Genomic DNA, 24,527 nt, shown 5'->3' with positions numbered 1-24,527 from the left:
ACAAGTCTAAATAGAGCAGGAGATTCTTTGAAAAACTAATAAAAATGTCATTTGGTGTTTTTTCAGTTATTTGAACTGACACATTAACAAGCAGACCCCTGTAAAACCAACTGAAGTTGCCCTTCTCAGAACCACCAATTCCAAGAACACTCATTAACAAAACCTTTCCAGCAAGAGAAACTCCAGCAGGAATGAGGAGTAGGAAAATCGTAATGAGCCACATCAGAATTCTTGCTTGGAATCAGCATTGACAGAATTTGCCTTTCTCTGTAAACCATTATATACAGACTTTTGCAGCCCTGAAAGAACCTCCCAAATTTTAGGATTTAGAGCAGAAACTGCAATTCTAGTTACAACTGAGGACAGGGTACAATCAAAACATAACAATGCACAAGCTATTAGAACAAGAAAGTGCTGTATCTAGAATAAATCAGTCAGCCACAGAGGGACAAAGTCTCTCATTTCAGCATTCATTTCAGCACCGCCCTTAAATTCCTATGAAACACAAATTTTGCCTCAGAGGAAGGTTCTGTTAACCACAGACTATAAAGTCTAGACCAGGCAGACAAGCACAGAGGAAATGAATATATTCTCAGTGCATAGGCTTAAGAAATGCACTTCAATATACAGTTAATTTTGGTGACAGATATATTGAAACCAAAGGCTATCTCTCTCTCAATATATAATTAATATACATTTTTAAATTCATAACACAAATAATTTTACATAATTAACAAGATGTATTAAATTGAAAAGCATATCTTGCTAAATATTTGAAGTAGCAAGGAATATGTTAATTCATGGTTTAATTGTTCTTGTGACAATGGTGGTTGTTTTGGTTTGTTTTTTTTTTTACACCTTTCTGGTTTATATTTTCAGAGTAGATAGGAAATGCTAGACATCAGTTTGACAAAGGATATCATTGCCACACTTTAGTTTAAAAAAAAATCACAGTAATAGAAAGTAAAGAAACCAAGTATTTAAAATATAAATTATTTGTTTTGAAAACCACTTAGCAAAATATAGGAAAGGAAGAAGTGCATTACAAAATATCCATGTGCTTATTAAAACCTTTGGGATGCCTGACCAAGATGAAAAAGTAAGATCAGTCAAGATGGCCAAAGGGCTAATTGGTGTGAACGCTTCTGCACTTCCAGTACTTCAAACATCCTCAAAACGGGAAAAGGATGACCAGCTTTCTTTCAAGCTAAATACCACCATTACAAACAAGAAATGAGACAAAGAATGTTATAAGAAAAGACATACTACTTTTATAAGAAGAAAACACTGAAGAAAAGCTACCATTGATATTTATACAGCCAAATCTAAAGCTTTTCACAGTGCATCATAAAACTAAATTTTCTCTTGCATATACCCCTTCATGCATTTTAATATTCAAATTCCCTCTTATTTGAGAATAGGCCACTTTATTCTAATATCCAGTAAACGATGCCTTTTGGTATGGGGAACAGCCTTTATTATTTCCAATGAAAAGGAATGAACAGCATTTATATTAAAATATGGTTAGCATAACTCAACAGACACTCTAAGAAATTTGCCATGTATTATTCAGAAAGCATCTACAATTTTCAGTTCCTGAAATCAGTTTAAGACACTAATTATGAAGTACTGCACATCCTTGTTTAGCTCACTCCTTGTTTAGAAAATGCCTCTTCATTTTTGTCATCTTCCATTCTAAATTCCCCAAGGGTTCCTTAAGATATTAACAAAATCATCGTCATCCATGATTCCAATACTTAATCCTTCATAGTAATCTTCAAACTCAGAATAGGACACTTCATTGGGGTTGCTGCAGGACTCTCCCAAAGATTCTAGAAATGACGATTTAATTTCTTCTTCTGTAGCTTTGCCTGTGAAAATATTTTTGTCCCATTAAATACATTTTCAAGAACAACTGCATATACATAGCGTTTAGTATACTTCAGGAAAGAAACTTTCAAATTTTAGCTTGCAAATATTTTTTTCTTAAACAAATTCAACATTCTGACTTCAGAGTTAAGCCACTGGCTCACTTAATACAAGTTGCAGAAATCATCTTACTTTAATAGCACATGATAGCATTAAATATCAACAGAAATATAAGACCGCAGTCAATTTCAATCAATTATGAGATCAGGAAGATTGTTTTTTCAAATGACTGCAAAAAACAAATAATGCTTTTGTAAACTAAAATTCTGGTAATTCAGAAGTTATTTGTAATAATTCATGTGTTTAATATAATACAAGCTCAAAGCTTTAGGAAAACCTTAAGATGCAAGTTTGCATTCAGAAAGTGTTCTGCAATTTACATGTGTATTCTAGTGACTTAATAAAGATTATACTCATAGCATTGAGAAAAAAATGGAAAAAAATATAGCATTAGAGCACTGGAAAAAACTGCATATGTAACATCTCTGTACCACCACGTGTCTTCATGTGTTACCATTAAAATCACTGGCAATACAAAAAACATCCTTTCTTCTACAGGTAAAAGAGAAAGGGTCAGGACACTAAGAAGACTTTGACCATGACTAGTTTAGTACATGGAGATGTTATTTTAGAAACTGACATACATATATTTAAACTCCTATTTTTCCAACAGCACAGTTTAAACATTTTTGAGAATCCTGAAAAAATAATTAAGATAGCAACATTTCCTCTGTAAAGGGTGACAATCCTGTCCCAGAAATAAATGAATAATATATTCAGAAGGAACTTCAAGTGCTGAGTACATTCAGTGTCGGCTGGAAACCTTTCATACTTCGATGGAAAATAGTAATATGAAAATGAGAGTATCCTCCTAAGTGAAAATTATTAATATCATATGTGTAACTGACAACTTGCACACCGAAGTCAAGAAATAACTACTTAAATGTAGTCCTATACAGTCAGGGAAAGGAACTACTCTGCATATATGCAGTATTTGCAGCTTGATAAAAAACAAGTATTAAAAATGTGTATATGGACTTTGTTTATATGCATGCTCCAGATACACACATTATAGGCCAATCAGAGGAAAAAAAGTTCTCCTTAACAGCTCAAGTCTAAGCCAGTATGACAACAGGTTGCGTTTGCAACAAGTTTCTGGATCTGGTATTTCTGCTAACAAGATGACTTCAGTAGTGAGAGATTTTTTAAAAAAATTTTGTTGTTGTTGTTCATGTGACTTACCTGCCAATACTAGAGGATGTTTCTTTGCACAGTAACATTTTCTGATATCTACCATAGGCACGCTCCCAGTTTTGCTGAAATCTAGTTTCATATAAGCCTATAAAGGAAAAGAGTTTCATATAAGCATACAAGGAAAAATAAAGTGGAAAGATGTAAAGCTCAAATATACTTAACTACCTAGAACATATTTTTAGATCTTGTGCAATGGATGTCAGTTTACCTATTTTATGTAAGGCACTAGATACCAGAAAATTATTCTAGATTATAGAGTTTCATGATTACTTCATCTCAACAGCTTTCAAATCAAATGTAGTCCCCTCATCAACTCAAAAAAAATGTGTCTTCTCTCCAAACTTTTTAGCTTATCCTTAGAACCAGAAGTTAAGCTGCTTGCCTTGTGCATCCTCCAATTCCTGCATCATTCTGACAGAGGCCTCACCCAGCACAGTCTCTATAGCACTTCTAACAGCAACTTCATTTTCATTTCAGTTTATTCAGATACACACACTCAATACATAAGGCTAGGAGAGTCAGATCCTCCATGATTAATAGTATGAAACTACATGTCATTTTTCTTGATCTTGACATCCAGTCACTACTTTATAAACTGTTTTATCAGTGTTTCATACTGTAAACAGCTCCAGATTACATTATAGACATATAGCAAATGGCATATCAAATATAGGAAGTCTCACAAATACAATTACTCTTATTGTAGGTCTCAAAGGAGGCAAGTATCATTGCCTCCTACTTCAGACACTGAGGAAAAAAAACCTGCACACAAATATAGTGATCTGCCAAAATAAGGAAACTTCAGGGTGCCAGATGCTTTACGCACTGGACTGAACTGTAAGAATAGCACACATACACATAAACTCAACATCATAAAGGAATTAAATTCTAGAGTTTAAAATTAACTAATTCAACAATGGAACAGCATGCAGTCCTCTAATTTACATTTATTTTAATAAACTGTTCTGAAAGTCTAAAAAGTCCATTACCAGATGCACAGTATAAGAAAAACAACAAAAAACCCCCAACAACCAGAACATGACAGATAACTAACTCCAAAGTTAGACTGCAAAATATCTACACTTAGAGCATCTGCAACAAAACTTACTTTTCTTACAAATGCTTTCCTATATTCATTCATTTCTCCAAACACAGCACGAGTAAATTCTCCGTAGTCAACCTTGTCACTCTTGCTATCATCAAGAATAAGCCATAAGGATTCAAAGTCCTGCATTTAAAAATATTTTGCCAAAGTTCTTAACTATGTCCTGGAATAAAACAATTGCTATAATAGGAAACTCTTTTATTCTCACAAAAAAATTCAAACTTCCAAATCCAAACTAATTCAAAGATTTGTCAAAATAATGCATAATTATCATAACACAGTATATAAAACAAACAAACAAAAAAGTAAATAGCATAATCTAAATTATTTTTTTAAAGGCCAAAAAAGAAAAAATTGATTGCAATCCCACTTGCTTCTTCATGATGTAAAAAGATTGCTTGTTTTTAAATTTACTGGTTTTTCACCTTTAAGAATTTCACATAGAACTGAAATAGAGCTGTCAATATGCCACAAGGAAAAAAAACCCTGACAAAACCCAACTATTAAACTGCAGATTTAAGCAAAGAAAATAAGTTATTCCATAAATTCAAGTAAGAGAATACCCATGATTATAGTTTCAGCTAGACTTACCCCTTCAGGCACTTCCAAATGAAATACTTTTAGAGCTTCTTTAAAGGCTGCCTGAGAAAGAAAACCATTTCTGTTCTTGTCTACTTGCCGGAAATACTTTCCTAAGCCTGTTATAACTCGAACTCCTCTCTTACTTAGTGACTCTCTGAGTATACCTGAAGAGTTAGAGAAATAAAGGACACAATGTTTACCTGAAGTTGGCCACTTGCTGTGGAGCTGATATAAAAGAAAACCACAGCCACTTATGATACTGCTAGTTAAAATAACATATCCATGCATCCAGGCTCCCCTACCTTTCATGAAAGAATGTCAATTCAAAATGAAGCTATCAATTACTTAACTTTTGAGTAGAAATCATATAAAGCAGCAGCAATGCCCAACAAAACTTTTAGAGATTGCAGAAGGACAGGAAGATGGCTATTGTCGTCTATATGTTCAGATTATAAAACTGCTTACTTCTGCTAGAACTGATTACATTCCATGATTCAACATACAAATCAATTTTAGGAACACTGTTTTGGTAATACAAGCATTCCATTATGAGACACAGAGCTGCTCCTTCATTGTATAAACATGTTAAATACATGTAGAAACAAGAACAAATATGAGTAATTCTGCAAAATCATTCCGAAATGATATGCAGACAACTATTTCTATTAAAAATTACAGTCTTATCAAAATCTTTAAGTAGCAGGTTTACATTAGGGATGTCTGAGTTTCTCAGCATATTCTGTTAACAGAAGTCGTCTTCTATTATTATATCTTCAAATTACTTGTATCTACAATTATAAAGCAAAATAGGGGGGAAGGTGAAAGAAGAAAGTTTTTTCCAGTGAAGTTCAAACTCAGACCTATGTTAAAAGATGTCTTGAAGTATACACATGTAACCTTCTTCCAGATCACATCAGCAAACCTTAGATGTAGTCAGGTAACTGAGAAATCAATTTGCGTCTATTACGCAAGAGGAAAAAATGAAGTAACTAGAAGACTTTAAAATATTCCTAATTATTACTCCAACAATTTTTCTAAAAGTAAATGTCCAAGCAGTTGTGACCAAAGAGTGATGACTAAACAACAAGTTTAGATAACAACAGTAAAATGCAGATTCTACAAGCTGGAACCTATTCAGTTCAACAGTTTTTGTTGACCACAGGTTACAGAGATAATACACAGCACTGCATAAACATCTTCCCATAATTTTAAACACAAAGCTATGCCTTTGTCCTAAAGACTGTAGGTAGGAAGCTGGTAAAATTTATTTACATATTCCAGAATATACTACTCAATTATACTCACATATTTTAATAAGCATAATATTAATGACTGTAAAAAAACCAACGTAGCAATATATACAAATAACAGCTAAAAGGATTATGTAGCACAAAATTAACCAAAGAGATTTTAGATTGTACATATTGCAAATAATTTTTTTAATTTAATGCCAGTTTAACATAGAATCAGCATTATGTTTCAGCATTTTTTCAGAGATTATGTCAACAGACATTAACATTTTATTGATTACATTCACAATTATTCTGTACTGTCTCGATCATCTTTAGCCAGACTGTTTTATTTAAAGAAAAAGATAGGAGAAAATATTCTTATGATTGATTTATGCTGGCATCAGATTCTAATAATATTCTGATAAATATCTAACTTTTATTTAATTTCATTTATACAAATAAAATCTTTATGACATCACTATTGTTCTTTGTGTTGAGCTGTAAAGATAGAGATACAGAAATTAAAATTAAATGGGTTCTGGTAAGACTCAAACCTTGAATCTTCTTGAAAACTTCACTGTCATCAGCCCCTTGCTTGGAACACTCTTGCTTGAATTCCATAGAAGCTCTAAAGTAATAAAAATTAATGTTGATTGGTGAAATTACATGTAATATTACTGACATCAAAATAGCTATAGTAAAAAACTTATTGAACTTTAATTTTTGTACTACCCTTACAAGCATAGTATTCAATTGCTTGCGGAGGGCCAAAGTCCTTGATGAACAGCTGCAGATATGCAGAAGTTCCTTTCTGATAATATTCCATTAGCAGCTCCTCTACTAATTCATTAACCATGAACAATTCCTTCTGTGTGTAAAAACTCCAGAAATTTATTTCAAGACAGTCCTAATCTTCAACTCATGCCACTGGAAGAGTTTGTTAAAGTAACTACATTTCTTTACAAACAGGAAAATAACATGAAGTAGCTAAAACTCTCTCTTTAGAAAAGAAATAGCAAGGGTAGACCAAAATCTGGATCTTAGTTGCAATCTAGGAATTATGGTTGCATTTTGTGTTTTGTCTGGCAAGTTCCCTTCTGAGAAGGGCTGCCCAGAAGACCCCATCAGAAATTATTATAAAGGTTGATTAAAAAAAATACTGTGAGAAAACTTACTGGAAGTAAAAAAAATGTTCTATAATTATTTTAATCACAATAGGAAGGCAAATGGAAAAGCACTACTGTAAACTTTGAGCTGCTTGCTCACCAGTAGTTTGCCATGGAGTAGTACTCCTTCTGCTTTCTGAGGCCAAAGACTTACATCTCTGCTGTCTATTAAGACTTTTCACCTCCACTTTCGGTACCTACCATTATGAAGTCCCTAAAAGTTTAGTTCCATCTAAACTGGAAAGTCAACAACCACCTACAGAGGACAGCATACTCTCTAAAACACATGTAAAACAAAAGATTCATAGCTTGTGACAGCAGGAAATAGCTACTCCTGAAAACCTGCAACAGATCTTTTGGACTGCACCTGAGCAGGATTCTCTGTGAGTACAGTAATGGAGGTAAGAGGACTCAGTTCAAGAGTTTTGCACCAGAGAATACTGAGTTCAACAACACCCCCATTCAAAAGAAAAAGACAGACTTCACAATCCGAAATTTAGTAACTAATGGAAAGAACAGAGAGAGAGTATAAAAAAAAATTAAATCTGTTTCACCACAGGTAGCAGAAAATCCAAAATTACAACCTAGTGAGCAGGTCTTTTTTCTGGAGCCTTCAGAGATAACACTGGATCAACTCCAGATTTCACAAGTATAATATTAGAAATAAATGAAAGAAAAAGCTGTTTACCAGAATCAGAGGCTTCTGAGATGTAAAATGTCTTACATAAACTATCTGAAATTAAACTATATTGTGTTTTATTTCATGGAAAACTTGCAGAGAGCTCACAATTAGCACTAAGCATCATACAACCACGTATTCCTGTCTGTAATCAGTTACATTTGAATTTACCGGTTTATATACTGTTAGCTCACTATGGCTCCTTTGCAAAGCTTTCAGTGTAAAGGGACCTTAAAGTGAATATTACCGTAACTGAGTACAAGCTTCATGTGTCTAACTTGCAGAAAGCAAAATAATAGTCTGTTAAATTGTGCTAACAAAAGTAGTCTATAGATACTGAATGTATTTAACTGACATTCTGTTATTGCTGTTCCTAGTCAAGAAGGTACTGAAGTATCTGATACATGAGAGGCCAGGAGAGCTTGAACTGGGAGAAGAGATGGCTCAAGGGATCTTATAAGTGTGTATAAATACCTGACTGGAGGAAGTAAAGAAAACTGAGACAGGCTCTGCTTGGTGGAGCCCAGGAGAAACATAGGAGGTTCCTTCTGAACATCAGGAAACACTTTTGCACTGTGAGGGTGATAGAACACTGGAATAGGTTTCCCACAGAGGTTGCAGAGTCTCCATCCTTGGAGATATTAAAAAACCCATCTGGATGCAGCCCTGAGCAACCCACTCTAGTAAACCCTGCTCTGAGCACGGGGTTGGACTAGAGACTATTTTGAGGTCCCTTTCTATGATTCCATGATTTTATGAAAATTTCTACCTTGTAAAATATGCTATTGGCTAACACTACTCACCAAAATTTGAATAATCAAACTCTGACTGTATTTCCTACACTGTTAAGTAACTTTCATGTTCAGGCAACAAAGCAGCATGATAAATTTTATACCAGCATTTTATTTGTGCTAAGAACCACTATATTCACAATAAAAGCTAGAAACCCCAGAGAAAGAGGCTTCATTCCCTAGACAGTTTACTTCTTTACAGATATTAAGATTAAAATATTACCTTCAAAAATAACACATACTCAAAGATTAACCATTCACCTAACCATCTGAAAAAGTTCTAAGAAATTCCCATCTTTCAGACTATAGAACAAGAACTATTTTGAAAGAATAAGCGCAGAAATCCTGTCCCAGTGCCTGAAGTCTTCAACATGTGGCAATATCTGGAAGAACAAAGAATGAAGGGATAGGAAGAGGAAGGAAAAAGAAAATTAAAAAGAAAAAATAGAGAGAGAAACTTCCAATCCTTCCCCTGCCTGTGTTCAAACACTTGCATTATCATGACTGATACAAGCTTTTAATATAAGCTTCACAAAAGATTCAGTAATAATAATGTTGATCACAAAAGAAAGTATTTTCCCCGAATGTAGTGGTTTAGTTCATCACGTTTCAGTATATGATTTCTATATAAAAACATCTGGCTTCAAAGCAAATAAAACAGTTTCATAATATAATTAATTCTTATTTTAAAATCACTCATCATTCTAGAAAGTTAGTGAATTATAGAACATGCACTAACATTACTCATTTTTCCTAACAACACGCTAAATACAGAAGAATACTAAATAGTAAGATGTTAGAAGCTCTTATTAAAAAAAAATCTTTTTTGCTTAAGAAAGGAAAGGTAATTTGAAAAACAGTTAGCTGCACTTACTTTAGGAAATCCATAGCTGCCTCATCAATACTTATCACACGAAGAGTGAGAACTGGGTTCTGCTTAACACTTTCTGGAAGGTTATGATCAGCACTTTGGAAAGTTAGGTTAGCTCCCTGTTGGTAAAGCATACAATGATTTACAAACAGGTTGTGTATTTCGTAAAATACATTCTGCGAGACTTTCAAGTGATTGTTAAATGCCTTGGTATGAAATGATGAAAAGGTGTATCTAAGGTCAGTTAACCTTCTTAACAGAGCCTTTCTGGTACTAAATAAAAACATCTGCTGGCTCCAAGATGACAGATTATCCCCTATGCAGAGGTTTGCCTAGCAAGAGGGCCTACTATTGTCTAATTTACAGCTGAGCATGAGACTACAGATTGTTGTTCCCTCAGCCAGGCTCTACTTTTCAATTTTTCTTTTCTCTTCATCCTTACAGGATCCAAAACTCACTGGAACACAGAAGAGAGTCACGGAATTGATTCCATGAGAGCAAAGTTCTCTAGAGAAACCCTTCACGGTTATCTTCACTAACCTGAAGTCATATTTGAGATAAACAAATAACTAAAAAGTAGCCTTCCCAAAGTTCAGATCATTCCTGCAGTATAACTATAAAGTTATTCTTTGCTAGATTGCTAGATTTCATTAATAAATATAGAATAAAAATCTTATTATTAACATAGAGTTGTTGCCCAGTATAGTCTCTTCTGAATATTACAAATTCCCCTTCTCTCTAAGTTGGGGACAGAGGACATACCTCACATATTCTGCAAAGTTAAAGATGCTTTTTGGTTTGGGAGAAGAGGGAAAGGGAGAAAAAGAAAAGCATCAAACTAAAAGCAAAGAATGCTGAGAAGAATCAAAAAAAGGTTTGGGTTATAAAGCCTCCAAATCTCATAAACTAGGAAGGAGACAGTGACACTGTTACTGTGCATTGCCTCAACCATTTGGACTTCGTGACAGATTTGTATATCTTAATGTCAGTCCAGAAACCTGGTATGCAGCTATGGAGATTCACAGATACGATGTCATTCCAAAGAGCTACTAAACTCTGTAGCAGTATATTTCTGGATGGCTTTAAGATGCATCTTTATTAAGAACGTATTTCCATCTACAGGTTGCAAAGATACACAGCAGTAAAATTTTAAAAATCCTTCTAAAAAATAGCTTCAACCTCCATACCATAAAGGAAGTAATCTATTTCATCTTGGAAACTCTTATATTGTAGCCACATGTAAACAGGATTAGGCAGGTGAATAGACAAGATACTCTAAAAACTAATGTTTCTTATTTTACTTTCAATACTTCATTCAAACATGCTTTTTGCTCTAAACTCAAGATTTGCAGGAGGATGTGGAGAACTCAGTGAAAACACTCTGTACTTGAAAAATGGCTCAAATATTTATAAAGCAGGAACACTTAACCCAGTACAGAACTATAACAGTACAGAAAATGCAATATGATTTGTAGTCAGTCATCAGATTATCTGGTAGATGAAGTTTACTGTTGTTTCCAAAGGACTCTCTAAGCAGCTGGTTGTAAATATTTTTGAAATTTAGATTAAAACCAAATAACCTGCAAGTTACTCATGTTTAAAAAAATATTTAGTCCATTGCCTCTTGTCAAAAATGCCAGCGGACCTTGCAAAGACTATCAATTTTTAACAAGTACTTTGGTCTATTTCATCTTCAGGACTCTCCCGAACTGTTCATTTTGCCTACAAAAAGTTCTGCACTGTCTGCAGTCGTCTTCCCTCTAGTGGTTAAATTTCAAACTACAGCTTAATCTTAAACCAAAAATGGAATCTATAAAACGTGGGACAGCAAAATGATCTAGACTCCTGAAAATCTTTAATTCGAAAACGTTATGGAAGGAAAATACCTTTGGTCTTCCCTGAAATCTAGGTCACACTTTTCAACTCGAATATCTAAATATTACTTCCAAATCACCAATCAAATCGCCTTATTCAGCAGAAGAATACTTACAATGTAGAAGTCACTAAGATCATAAACTTTTCCCTTCCTTTGTCCACGTTGATGTTGATAAACTCCTTTCTGAATGAAAGGCAAGGCATTTGTTCTGTGAAATAATTCAAAACCACTAGTAAAACAATTACATTTATTTAATCATCTTAGATACAGTGGAAGATATTTTCTAAAACCTTTTTAAAAAGTAATTTATCCTACCTATTTTTTCCAAACTGTCGAAATTCATATACAGTAAGGGATCTGTCACATGCAAAAAAAAATCCAATCAACACTCTACAAGCATCACGGCCATTTCTAGAAGGAAAATTGAAAAACACCTTTATGTTTTTGCATCTATATAAATCCAACCCAAACATAAATAACTTTTTTTTTTTTGAATACGCATTTTATTTCCAGTGTTGCATATTGTACAATCTTTTTCTTTGAAAGAGGTATCTGAGTATCTGACTATCTTCTCTAAACCACCATGCAATTCACCTTCTGGATTTGGACACGTATTTTAATGCAATATTCCTTTTTCCGTAACACCTTTCAAGGCTTCATGTTTTAGCATAACAATGTAATTTTCAGTCATTAACTAAAGGATTACTTATACCAGGACTACTGCATTCATTATGGTATATGAAGCCATGTGGCTGAATCCTCAGCTATGTCTAACAAGTATACAGCTCACTGCTTCAGAAAAGCGCCACTTTCAGAGCTGAAGAATATGTTTATGACACTGCTACTCAATTCAGAACAGTTTCAAAGATGCCCTAAACCTGCAAGTTTAAGATGTAAGGAGCTACAAACAAGACACAAAGCCATGCTTTTCATCCACAATGGTTGCCACATACTAAGATAAGACTAAAATAATTTTTTATCAGCTGAGGTGCAATGGTTAAGAGCACTATTTTACACAACCCCTGTGGTAACTGTCCTGTACAGAGCTATGAGTAAGATGGTAACATAACGTTACTTATGAATATTAACACTGTACAATGGGACTGTAAAGCCACTGTCCATCAGCCATGCCAAAATTTTTATTATATATGTATGCATATATATATATATATATACACACTATATACACACACCCCCACACGGCACTTACTTTTTTTCTAAAGATAGGGAACAGAAAGGTACAGTGCAATTAATTAAGAGGGTAAAGGTCATCATTCATAAATTCTTAGAATTTAAAAGCTTCACAAAATTTGTGATTACCTCGATATAATCCTACTATCAAATCGTAGCTTGTTAGAGAGCATGCTTTCAGTTAATCCTGATTTGGTCCTTATTCTGTGAAAATAATGCAGCATCTTAATGATACCTATATGCTCACAAAGAAATGTTACATAAAAATCAACTGTTTCAAAACAGCAAAAAATGTGAAGTACGGTATCCTTGGCAACTGGCTGAGGAGATGATCCCTCAAAGCTGAATTAGATAGAACTCAGAGTTGTAATGCTGAAGGTGTTCTGTAATTATATCACATGAGAGTACATTCACAGTAGGCATAGATATGAATGGGATATTTTGTTTACATACACTTATATCAAGAATTAAACTTTTACCACTCACCATACAAAACAATCAATGTGTTTTCTTGCAAAAAAACCCAGGTTGAGGCTTCTTCACCCACCTAGATATTATATATTGACCATATTACTAGTTGCAGAAATGGAGATTTGTCCATGTGACGGGTGCAAGAGATTGAGACTGGTTCTGTTGCCTTTCTTTTTTAGGAATACAAAGATGACATTTGTTGGAAAGACTTTAGAGCAAGATGTTAAAATGTGCAAAGCAGAGATGTTTGCCTGCAGGTTGAGAAAGATTAACAGAACAAAACTCAGACCTGCAGATTCATTTAATTTTATGGATCACAATGTTTTCTATTTTCCTTAAGCCCTTGGAGTTACTATTTCAATGCTCACAGGCCAGGAATGGCACTTAAATGCCAATATGGTTAATTACTACAGCAGAAATCAAAACATAAAAGAAAAGTATGATTATATTGTGAAGATCAACATTAGCATATTTATGCAATTTTATGCACCTCAGGATAGGAATCTCTAACAGGATGTCACAAGATAGCAAGCATTCAACAGCTCAGAAAAGGCTGGCAAAACCCTGTGATGAAAAAAATCAATATAAACTCAAGAATGTTCTCCCAGGTTTTATAAATTCTATGAATCAATCATTATACACAGAGAATCCACACAAAAAAGAGTCCCACTAGGCAATTATAAGCATGGGAAGGCTCCAAAAAGCGCTTCACATGAAGCTGGTGGATCCAAGCCAGAAATAAAAGAGCTGGAAAGGCAAACAGACTTCGCAGACCCCAATATAATAAAAAATACAGCAGAAAATTTATTTCTAAAGAAAAAAAAGAAAGACTGCTAGAGAAAACTTACTTCGTTTCATGTAGCATTCTTTTTCTAAAACGCATTGGTGCCCTCCCAAGTCCCAGAAGTCCATGAGCTTCCTTGTAAACATCAGCACGCGTGGATTGCTCTGGGTCACTTATAACAGCTCTGACCAGAAAGAGCAGGGAGAAGCCCTGTGACTATTAGTCAGTTTGAATTTCAGATCTTACATGTTCTTACTCAAGAAAAAAACCACCCAAGAATAATACAGCAATAAAATGTTGGAGTCATCCATTAAGCTTGCATAAATTTATGATCTTACTTCTGTGTTTGTTTTTACAAATTCTGAAGTCTATTACTCAAAATCAAATATATACAATAATATTTTATATACAATAATATTTTGGTAGTGTACTACTATGTAGTAACTTTACATGTATATATGTATTATTTTAAATATATTTTTTATATGTATATATAAAATAAACCTCAGGATTACAAAGAGCATGTTTTTTCCTCATTTCTAGTATTTCTGTAAAAATTCCATCATTGATTTTCTTTATCCATGGCTCCCTCCAAAAACAGTGACAACAGTTACTAGTACTGGCCAGTGACATCATCCAACAAAAACACTGGCACTTCTCCGAAAGCACTGACTACACATCCCATAGATCTCCAAGTCCCATCAAGCAGAAAAGAAATGGATGAACTGGTTCCCAAACATTGTGATATTCTCTGTACCATTAGTTTAATGGGTAAACAAAAGAGACCCTTTAAAAATACATTAGATTCTTTTTATGTTATTGAAGTGGTTCATAATCAGAAGGAAAAAATAGCTTTGCACTGCTAATACGGTTTTATAAACTTGCTCTCTACTCTATGCAGATCTATCTTTGCACACATCAGTTACATTGACTTAACTGCAAGATTGGCTCTACTAAGAAAAAAAAAATCAAAACAAAATCAAAACACCTTTGTGTTTCCTTTAATAGATATTTTTCATGCAACAGCTCTGAACTAATCTTCCCCGATTAGCATCCTGCTCTCTGATATCAATTTGTTTGGCAGTACTGGCACGGTTATATTTGGAACACAAACAGATTTTTTAAATTAAAAGTTCATCCTGATGCAGCTGCAGCACTACTGAATATTGTTTTGATATTGTCAACAGAAGAGTTCAGAGTAGGAAAAGGAATACATCGGAAAAATAAGGCAAAGCAGCTGAAGGAGGTTAAGCACAGAACGGACATCCATGAACCAAGATGCACAAACGTGTATGTTTAATCCAACATCGGTAGGATTGAAACACTTCAATACAACCAGCACATTTTTAAGGTAATTTCTGTAATCATCTGCTTTACCTACATCTTTGCAGAGGTTCGACATGGGACAAACATTTCTTTAAAAACTGGGGATTTATGCACTGAACACTTCCAGATTTTTAATACTGATACAATAACACTTGGAATTTAACACTGTATTTCATTACAATCTTGTTTCATTCATGCAACTTTCTTGCCATCTCAGCTCTTAAATAACATAAAAGCATTAACAGGGTTTTATACAATATAGGTCATTTAAACTGCAGTTGGAACAGAAACAAAGAAAAATAAAATGGTGAAGTGCAATAACATTTCAACCTCAAAGTCTTGAGATCCAATGGGCTACAGCATCAGTACGGATGACTACAGAGATTGTAAACTAAACACAGAATATAACATTCTGTGGATTACCCACAGATAATTTTTAGCAAGTATAAGGTAACATGAAACTATATTAACCTATTTGCACCATTCTATATTGCCATAACCAAAAGCCCTGACTTATTAAAGCATGCTTAAAAATGAGAACAAGTTTAGGGGAAAAACAGTAAGGAAAGATGTTTCTACTATACTGATCTTTACCTGTATGTTACTTCCCCCCCCACTGCCCCCCTAACATATACATGAATCTTTCTACATAGAAGCAATGCTCTATCAGAGCTAAAGGGATAGCAGTGAAGTTAAGAGAGCCTTCCTGTACAACCTTGATCAGCTTGATTCATCATTGTGCCTTTTTTTCCTACCTGCCCAACACCGGCATAATACTCCGTTACTCCTGAGGGGTGTTGTGTCAATATCAATAAAGGAGTATTAATAAAGCTAAAATTCTCAGAAAAGACAATAAATATTGAAGAAGTGTAAGCACAAGTGAAGCAGGTATTCATGTATTTTGCTGAGGTGCAAGAACATTATTTCTAACAACTAGTGCTATTGTAAAGCCCTTAAATTAAGTTCAAGTATAAAATCAAAAATGATTCTCAGGAAAAAATGAACTTACACATAGAACTTTAAACTGATCTTTTAAGTTAAATTACAAAGACTTTTCATTTAAAGAATTCTTGCAAATAATTACACTACCTAAGACTGCCTAAAACTTGGAACGACATGATCAAAACACCTCCTAGGCAAGAAAACCCACACACTCACGGATCTAAATTCTTCTGTAGGGAAAACTGAAATTTCACATTATAAATTCACTTACCTAGATAATTGATCCACCATCACTTGTTCTACTACAGCCTGTTTTCTCCTCTCTGCAGCAACATCCTCCTGCAATGAAGAACTGACTGAAAGCAAATGAAATGTATAACACCAGACACTTTAAATAATAAATTACCCTTCAAGATAGCATTCAGAGGTCACAATCCTACCAATGCCACAATTAATTTTTTCCATCCTTCTGAACAGAGTTCTACTTGCATAACAAATAGATAATATTCTCTGCTACCCAATCAAACTGTCTGCACATATTAGTTGTCAATAAATATGAGAATTCTAATATTTCTGTTGACAGACAGCATCTTTACCTCTGTATTGTTTTCAATAAATTCTGTAAGTACAAGAGAGCCTGAAGAAACTTGCACTATTCCAGGTTTCATAGTTGATACAGATTCCAACTTAGAGAATGAAATTTTGCCTCCAGCAATATTTAGTCAAAAAAGTTCTTTTAAGTGTCTCAACACACAATTTTTATTTGCTGCATGTCACAATGATTTTCTGCTGACACAGGGCAATATGAAAAACCTTTCAGGAAAGATCATCACAAGGGGGAAGGGGATTTAACATGATCTTATTATTCTTTTTCTTAGAGTAACACTGAACCATAACCTTGTGCCCATTCATCGTAAAATGCTCAGGCACTGATTATCATTTGTTTCGTAAAAAGAGAAACCAAAGCACAAGAGGATGGCCCAGAACAGCATGGAGGCCACTGGCAACAACTAGGCCCCAGCATCTCTGTTTTATCTTCCAGATTTCTCCGCAATTTACAGTCTTACTGTACTTAAATTTGCCTTTTTTCCAAAAAAAAAAACCTTTTCTATAAGATAAAACAGAGATTGTTGTTTCTGAGGGGTTTTATGCAACCTCTTTGACAACTTTGTAGGTATTCTGAAACTGAAGAATTAAAGTATTTTTCTGATTGTTTTTTTTTTCCCCACACAATTCTTTTGTGCAAACCAAATTCTAGATAGATCAAGCCTTCTCATGGCTGAAGAAGACCAAAAGTTTGTTCCCAGACAACAAGTAACTGTAAAGGATAATTCCACAGACATGTTATGTATATAATTCACAACCTTCAAGTAAATACTGATTGGCACTAGCCAGAAAAAAACCCCAATAAGCCAAAAAAAAAAAAAGTAACTCTAGATCAGCTGGTGTTTATTCTGAACTGATTTTAAGCCTTAAAAGATTTCTGAATTGTAGAAGATGAGGGCCTTTTAGTTTGCTTTTATATTTAATTTTTGCACCTATCAGAATTACAGGTGTTTTACTTCAAGTTACTGAATCTTTGCCCATTAACTGTCACAACAGATATATTAAAAAGCATTATGTAAAGAAGGACACAGTGGTAATACAGAGCAGTGTTTGTTAAAAAACAACATATTCCGTGGACTCCAGCTTACAGAGTTAAACCAGCTAGCATGCTGAAAAGAACATGAATTTTAAAAAAGAAACCTTACACCTTGAATTTCAGTTGAAAACTAGGTCACTAAATGTACTCTTCCATGGAACATCTTCCCATTCAGTTCTTCGACAAAAGCTCTACTATGAATTTACAAAATTGCTGAGGCAAACACTGAACTTGCAGCAGCTCTCACTGGTTAAAAAGTAGTAACTCTTGTTCACAAAATATGATTATTCAGAGGAAACCAACCTTCTTTCAAAAAACCCTGATTTTATTATATATAGTGTCTACTGGCAATCACACATGTACTATAATCTGTCTTGAATAAGGGAACTTTCATCCCAAACTATAGAAAAATTAAGAGAAATTCTACTTTAACGTTAGATTTTTTTGTAATGATGACAGTAAAACAGTATTTTAACATTGTGTATTCTTAAGCAAATTTTTGAAGCACCATAAATCAAATGCCAACAACTGAGGTAACATATACCCAATTGAATTAACAGGTATGCAGTTACTACTTCCAATTTTTTCCATTATTCTTACTTGATTCATTGCACCCAAGCTTGAACCCAAGAGATGCTCTAGCAAGACAGCCAGCCTGTACAATCATGAGTGCTAATCGATAATAAAAGGGCTTCTATAAGTCCCAGTAACATCTTGCTCAGATACCTGCTGGCTTCCTTTTAAAGCATGCTAGCTGCAGCATACCTATTATTTTGTGGTTCTGCACTGCTCTTTTTCTCAGTGTTTTCAGCTTATTTGCTTTAGCATGAAGTAGTTACTCTAATGACACTTGAAGACTTTTTCCATTACCTTCACCCTATAGTATAGATTTTAAAATTTATTCTAAAAATAATGAACAGGAGGTTCTTCAAGTTCTTCTTAAAAGTACATTCTGAGAAGATTTTCTTATCATGAAAATAAATAGTGACCTCAGTCATGCAACATCCGCATTCACTTTGACAAGTCTAGAAATCAAATAAATGTTTGCAATGATACAAATTCAGTGCATAATGATGAGCAAACAAAATAAATTAAAATTATTACATATTTTACAATCTCATAAAATTTCTCATGGCTTACTATTCCATGAGAAAGTTTGAATGCTAACTGTTCAACAATACCTTCAGTTATGAAAGCCACCACTCCGTATATGCAAATACTGAGTCATGCAATATCAAACCTCAAGGTTTTTCATCATTGTAAATAAACCTAAATTCAAGGCTTAGCCTTAGATGGGCAAGACTCTTATTGCTCAGTCCTAAAAAGAGTAAAACTTGCATCTATGTAAGAAATTAAAGAAACATATTGGGTACATCCCTACAAGAAAAGTTTTAATTCCCCTCTACGCATACCAGTGAAGCTGTACTTGTTTCCAGTTTTCAGGGATCCCTCCTTCCCAAGGTCAATAGGGACAAGAGGAACCTGAAAAGGATCTGACAGAGGATCAGAGCCAAAGCAACTTAAAGGTGAGGCTAAGGGAGGTTGGGTTTGGTTAGTTTGCAGAAGCAGCAGCTATGAGGCATTCTGAAAACATCCTACAACCAAAGGAAAGTTCAAAAGAAGACAGAACCAAACTTTTTTGACAGTGGACAAAAGGAGGCGAAGGTTACACACTGAGCCTTGGGAGGCTTCGTATGGATAAGAGGAATTAGAGAGATGCTGTAGAAGCTCCATCCTTGGAGCTTTAAGACTGAGCCAAAGCTGTGGCTGACCCAGTCAAGTACCAGCAGCAGAGCCCCTACAGCTTAGAGAGCCAGTTCTCATCACATACTCTATTTCAGGAGTTAATGAGGGAAAACAGACTGTTTACTCTAGAAACAAGTCAGAATAAGAGCTCATGGAATCATGGAATCCATGGATCATGGAATACAGGCTCGAGTACAAGCTACAGTCCAGTGCAAGTGTAACACTATACTCAGGTTCACTCAACTTACTCAGTTTATCTTACTTGTATGTATATATTTGTATTTATTATTCATAATTTGCATTCTCATTTACATACATTACTGCACAAAATACAAACATTGTAGATACGATTGAAAAAAATGCTCACTGGATTGCTCAGTTCAACTCCCATTGAAACAAATGTTTAAACTCCTGTGATTTCTATGGCTGCAATTACATACTAGGACCAAATCACCAAAGGCCTAACTTCTGTTGAACATCTGGGAAGTCATTCTACAAGTCTAGACCGTTAACAGCGTAATACCAGCCAAAATACTTACAGCCTCCAATTTCCTTATACTGTGCCACATATTATAGGGCTTGCTTCTGTAGCATTGTTGCAGAAGAGCTTTCTCATCAAGAGCTGTAAGATCATCATTATGGCCATCTTCAAGCTGTGTACCCTACAGAAAAATACATGCTTTTCACAAATCAAATGTAATTAACTGTAGGAAAAGCAAACAAAAAACCCACACACAACACATTTTCCTCAACAATATATTTAAAAGTACTTTTCTTTCTTTCTTATTTTTAAAGTGTCTACTTCTTCCACTTCATGCTAATTAGAAAAAGGAATTTAAGCCTAGCTTTCTACAGAAAGTGAACTTACAAATTTTGCTCTCTAGCCTTTCCTTTTATCTTTTGAATATTTACCAGCTTTCAACCATATTGAAATAATAATTTTAAAAAACCAAACTCAAAAATACTGTGTTCCTACAAGCTTTGTGAAAAATCAGCAGCAAGTCAGAGAAGGCAGACTGTTAGTATCTCTCTGAAGAAGACAAGAGCTCATCCTGTCTCTGTTTCACTCAAGAACAGCCAAGAGAAAGCAGTGGATTTGCCATTATGCATTCACTCAAAGTTCACCATTGCAGAGATGTTGCTTTTTGACCAGAAAAGAAGTTAAATACAGTCTGGACAGGGAAAAACCAAAACATACTGCTGAACTGGGTCCACCAGACTTGTAAATAAGTCCGAGAGTGTTACAGAAATATCTCCTACATGGAAGATATGAAGAAAACTCACAAAGGAGACTGTGTTTACAGAAGTCAAGAAGGAGGGAACATGGGAAAGAAATCAAAAGAGTCGGTTTTGTTAGCTATACACCTCTAGAAGCAGCTGCTTTTCAGAAAATAAAAGTTATTACAAGTTCTACTAACCAGATAAAATATCTTGATAAAGTATCTTGAATTCTAAAGAGGTTCTGATTTTTTAATCAGGTAGTAATAATATCTAACACAGAAAATTATTCTACTAGATATTATATTAAAATCTGTCATAGGAAGTGACACACATAGTTTGCAGTGCTTAGCAAGTATCTTTCTAGAATCCAAAAATCACAGAATAGGCCAGCCCTGCTCTTTCTCTCCCAGTATACACTTGCCATCTACTTCTTCAGTTTCAGATTAACTTGGCTGCTCCTGTAAATACCCTTTTGATGGGCCTGCAGTACAGCATATAAAGGAGTCACTCCTTAGTAAAACAGATGACAGCAGAGTGTCAGACTAGTATGTAAGTGTGGAATAATTTAAAAAAAAAACCAAACCAACCTGCAACAAATTCCCAAAACTGACAAACTTAACTACTAAACAAAGTAACAGAATTGCTTTTTTCAGTCAACTCTTTTACACACGTTTACTTACAAATACTTGCGGGTTCTCCAAGTTTTATCTGAACACTAAAAGCATGACTTAAGAGGGGAAAGCCCCTTTCAAATTATCAACAATATGTGTAAAACAATAACAACATGTGAACATAATTTTTGTCTTATGTAAGACCTTCATTTTCATTCAACTGAACATCAAGCAAGTAAAATCAGTAAATTCATTGTTATTCATCACAAACCTTTTCTCTGAAAAGCAATGAGCACAGTATGTTCCCTCAACATCTGCATACTTAACTTTTCATTAAGTGGACATCCACCCCATCAGCAGAGTCTAGCATTCGACCAGTCCTCACAGATGTTGCTTACTTTTGTTTCCTGTTTCCTTATACCTACAAGTGATGTATCTGGCTTCAAGAAGAAATTTGGCTTTTTTCACCCCTTTGTTTTCCAGTTTCTCTCTGCTGATCTTCCCTTGTTTGCATCTTACTTTTAATTTTAAAACATAAAAGAAACCTGGCAGAATTAATACAGTTTGCAGTCCAACTGTACTGGATCTTATACAACGTCAAAGCAAGAAGTACAGATAAAATAATTATTTTAACCCCATATTCCTTTCCATTTTCAGTGTTAATAGTTCTCTGGGGTACAGATTACATCTTTCACTTCTACTTTTTTAAATCCTATATACAGTCATAATTTAATAGAATAAGCATACTCAGATTCTCAGAGAACCTCAGTTTCTTGCTCTGAACTGAAACAAGCTTCCTACATTTTATTCCCTACTGAACTTTACATGCAGAAATTACATGTTTTTATTTTACAATAAAAACATGGAAGAAATGAATTGCACACACATTGCAAACCTCTCCAAACACTACAATGAAACACCAACGTACATTTGCAAATTTGCAAAAAAACTTCTTTGCCCAGCTACCTTTATGGAAGCTTCTGGACACTGGAGGTGGTCTTTTTTCTTTTGTGCAATTCTCTGAGAATACTGCTTATATTCTTCCTTCAGATCTGCTTCATACTGACGATACTTCAGTTTATATTTGGCTGTTGGGGACGGCAGATTTTCTGGTATTGTCTTCTGCTTCAAAACAAAATGCTAAAGCAAAGAGTAATCAATATAAAAGCCTCTGGTTGATCTATTCAATGAGAACAGCATTATTATAGTACCTATCCAGTATAAATTCTGAAACATCTTGACACTGCGTCACATTAAGAAAAAATGCATATATGACTGCACATTCATGCTTAATTTTCATTGATTCCTTCACATTCTGCCATTTTTAAATTTTTACATGGCCAAATGGTTTTACATCAGTTTTAAAGAGAGAAGCCAAGATACAGTGGTTCTATCCTACAAGATAATGTTACAAATCACTAAGATGGGAATTCTGACATTTGATTTTGGATGGCTGAAAATGGGCTGACAGACGTTTTTAGTCAGTTCTTGGATGACAGATGAGTATTAGTACTGGAACTTCCTTCCCTAGAACAACATCAGCTGAAAAGGTTAAGTACGTTCCTAACTTTTCGTCCATCTCAGCACTCTACACAATGAAGGCTGGATCAGTAGAAACAGCAGGAATGACAGAAGGTCAAGACTACATTCTTCTTTCTCTCCCTGAATAACTAACACCTTTAATGTTTAAGTGATATTCCTTCAACACTAACAAAACTAAGACAGCCTTATCTACCATCCCTACTTGAATCATCTCATCCCGCAACAGCAGTCTAACAGTCCTGTTCTAGAAAATAATTTCTCCAAAACCCAAAAGATTTATGTTCTTGAAAGGGCAGCTTTCTTTTCAAAAGAGGATCCACATCCCTTCACTGGTTAATTTCTGAATGATAAGCCTATATTTAAATTATTCTTTCAAAAGTGAACTATTTTGGGAAGATTTACTTATAGAGTCTGTTATTGAAGAAGCTGGAACATTTCTTGCTAAAGGAATGCTCAGTCAGGGCCCCAGAAGCAAGCAATGCAGAAATAAAGGCCACTCAGAGGAATACATTAAAATATTTTAGAACTGCTTGAAAATCTTCTCCAAAAAAAGGGGAAAAAAAAAAAAAAAAAAAAGTCAGGCAAAAAGAGAGGGAGAGCACAAGAGCGTAAGCGAACAGAAGATACATTCCTGCACATTCAGCACTTCGGTATTTAAGACATAATGAAGGCAGAAGGGAAGCAAACAGGAGATAAAGGAGAGGAGAGAAGAAAGGGATAAAGACCCTGAGAAACAGACAAAGCTATACAACCTTCTATTAGCCCTCTTGCAGCTAAATAGAATTATACGTATGAACATTATATTTTAAAAAACTGGTAAAGCAAGCGGTGAAATTATAGGCATCCAGAACTAAAAAGAGTATAGCAACTCAAGTATGTTTGCACTGCCCACCTACAATGCAGTACAGAGGAAAATAACCTATCTGTAGTTACATGTTTACAGCTCCATCTTAAGACATGCATAAATACCTATGTTGGGCATACAGGTATTCTGCGAATTAGTACATTCTTAGTCCATTATTTAAAAAACAACAGTTAACCATTTCCGTTTTTACTTAAATGCAAAATTTTTTTTCATGTTGAGAAACAATTTGGTTATATAAGGAAACATATAACATGATGATCTTGGCAGATTCACCTTGAGCTCAACTCAATGTGGAGTCCTGCCATACAAGTCACTAAAATACTTCTATCAATGGGCACATTGTTATGTTATGTACAAATTAATCATTTTTCCCCTCTAGCTACACTTTTGTTTTAAGAAATAGTCTAATAAGGGTGTTTAAGTTTATGTAAGTTAAATATTTTCGAAATAATGGATTTTTAAATGGTGTATTTTCCAGTTCTTCCAAAAAGAAATAATACTGATAAACTGGGATATCCTGCATCCTAACGAAATAAAAATGTACTGCTACTAGTAAAATTTTTACTATGATTATGTATGTGCATGATTATGACAGAAAATAATCATGTAGGTAGCACTGTTCCTGAACAATCATGTAGGTAGCATTCCTGAATTAGTTTAAAGCTCTAGATATCTAATCTCAAATATATAGAGACTACAAA

General features: G+C 34.4%; 1 protein-coding gene across 7 annotated transcripts in view; it reads right to left on the bottom strand.

Annotated features, from left to right (window-relative positions):
* Positions 1-1,336: 1,336 nt before the first annotated feature.
* CAPS2 (calcyphosine 2) overlaps positions 1,337-24,527 on the bottom strand; it is a 29,526-nt gene continuing 6,335 nt past the window's right edge. For 5 of the 7 annotated variants that reach the window (XM_074901503.1, XM_074901502.1, XM_074901501.1 and 2 more), the window contains 13 exons: positions 22,386-22,559; positions 20,127-20,249; positions 16,471-16,538; positions 13,996-14,115; positions 12,806-12,880; positions 11,801-11,896; positions 11,600-11,693; positions 9,613-9,728; positions 6,657-6,730; positions 4,880-5,034; positions 4,292-4,411; positions 3,172-3,268; positions 1,337-1,871 (listed from right to left, as the gene is read on the bottom strand). In XM_074901503.1, the coding sequence (XP_074757604.1) occupies positions 1,696-1,871; positions 3,172-3,268; positions 4,292-4,411; positions 4,880-5,034; positions 6,657-6,730; positions 9,613-9,728; positions 11,600-11,693; positions 11,801-11,896; positions 12,806-12,880; positions 13,996-14,115; positions 16,471-16,538; positions 20,127-20,249; positions 22,386-22,559 (1,488 nt within the window). In that variant the 3' untranslated portion in view covers positions 1,337-1,695. The remainder of the gene's footprint in view (positions 1,872-3,171; positions 3,269-4,291; positions 4,412-4,879; positions 5,035-6,656; positions 6,731-9,612; positions 9,729-11,599; positions 11,694-11,800; positions 11,897-12,805; positions 12,881-13,995; positions 14,116-16,470; positions 16,539-20,126; positions 20,250-22,385; positions 22,560-24,527) is intronic. The other 2 variants (XM_074901505.1, XM_074901506.1) reach the window with 2 other exon arrangements.

The sequence above is a fragment of the Athene noctua genome, chromosome 3 (genome assembly GCF_965140245.1).
Source record: "Athene noctua chromosome 3, bAthNoc1.hap1.1, whole genome shotgun sequence".
Classification (NCBI taxonomy): Eukaryota; Metazoa; Chordata; class Aves; order Strigiformes; family Strigidae; genus Athene; species Athene noctua.
The sequence above is the reverse complement of the archived record's forward strand: the minus strand, read 5'-3'. Positions and strand labels throughout refer to the sequence as shown.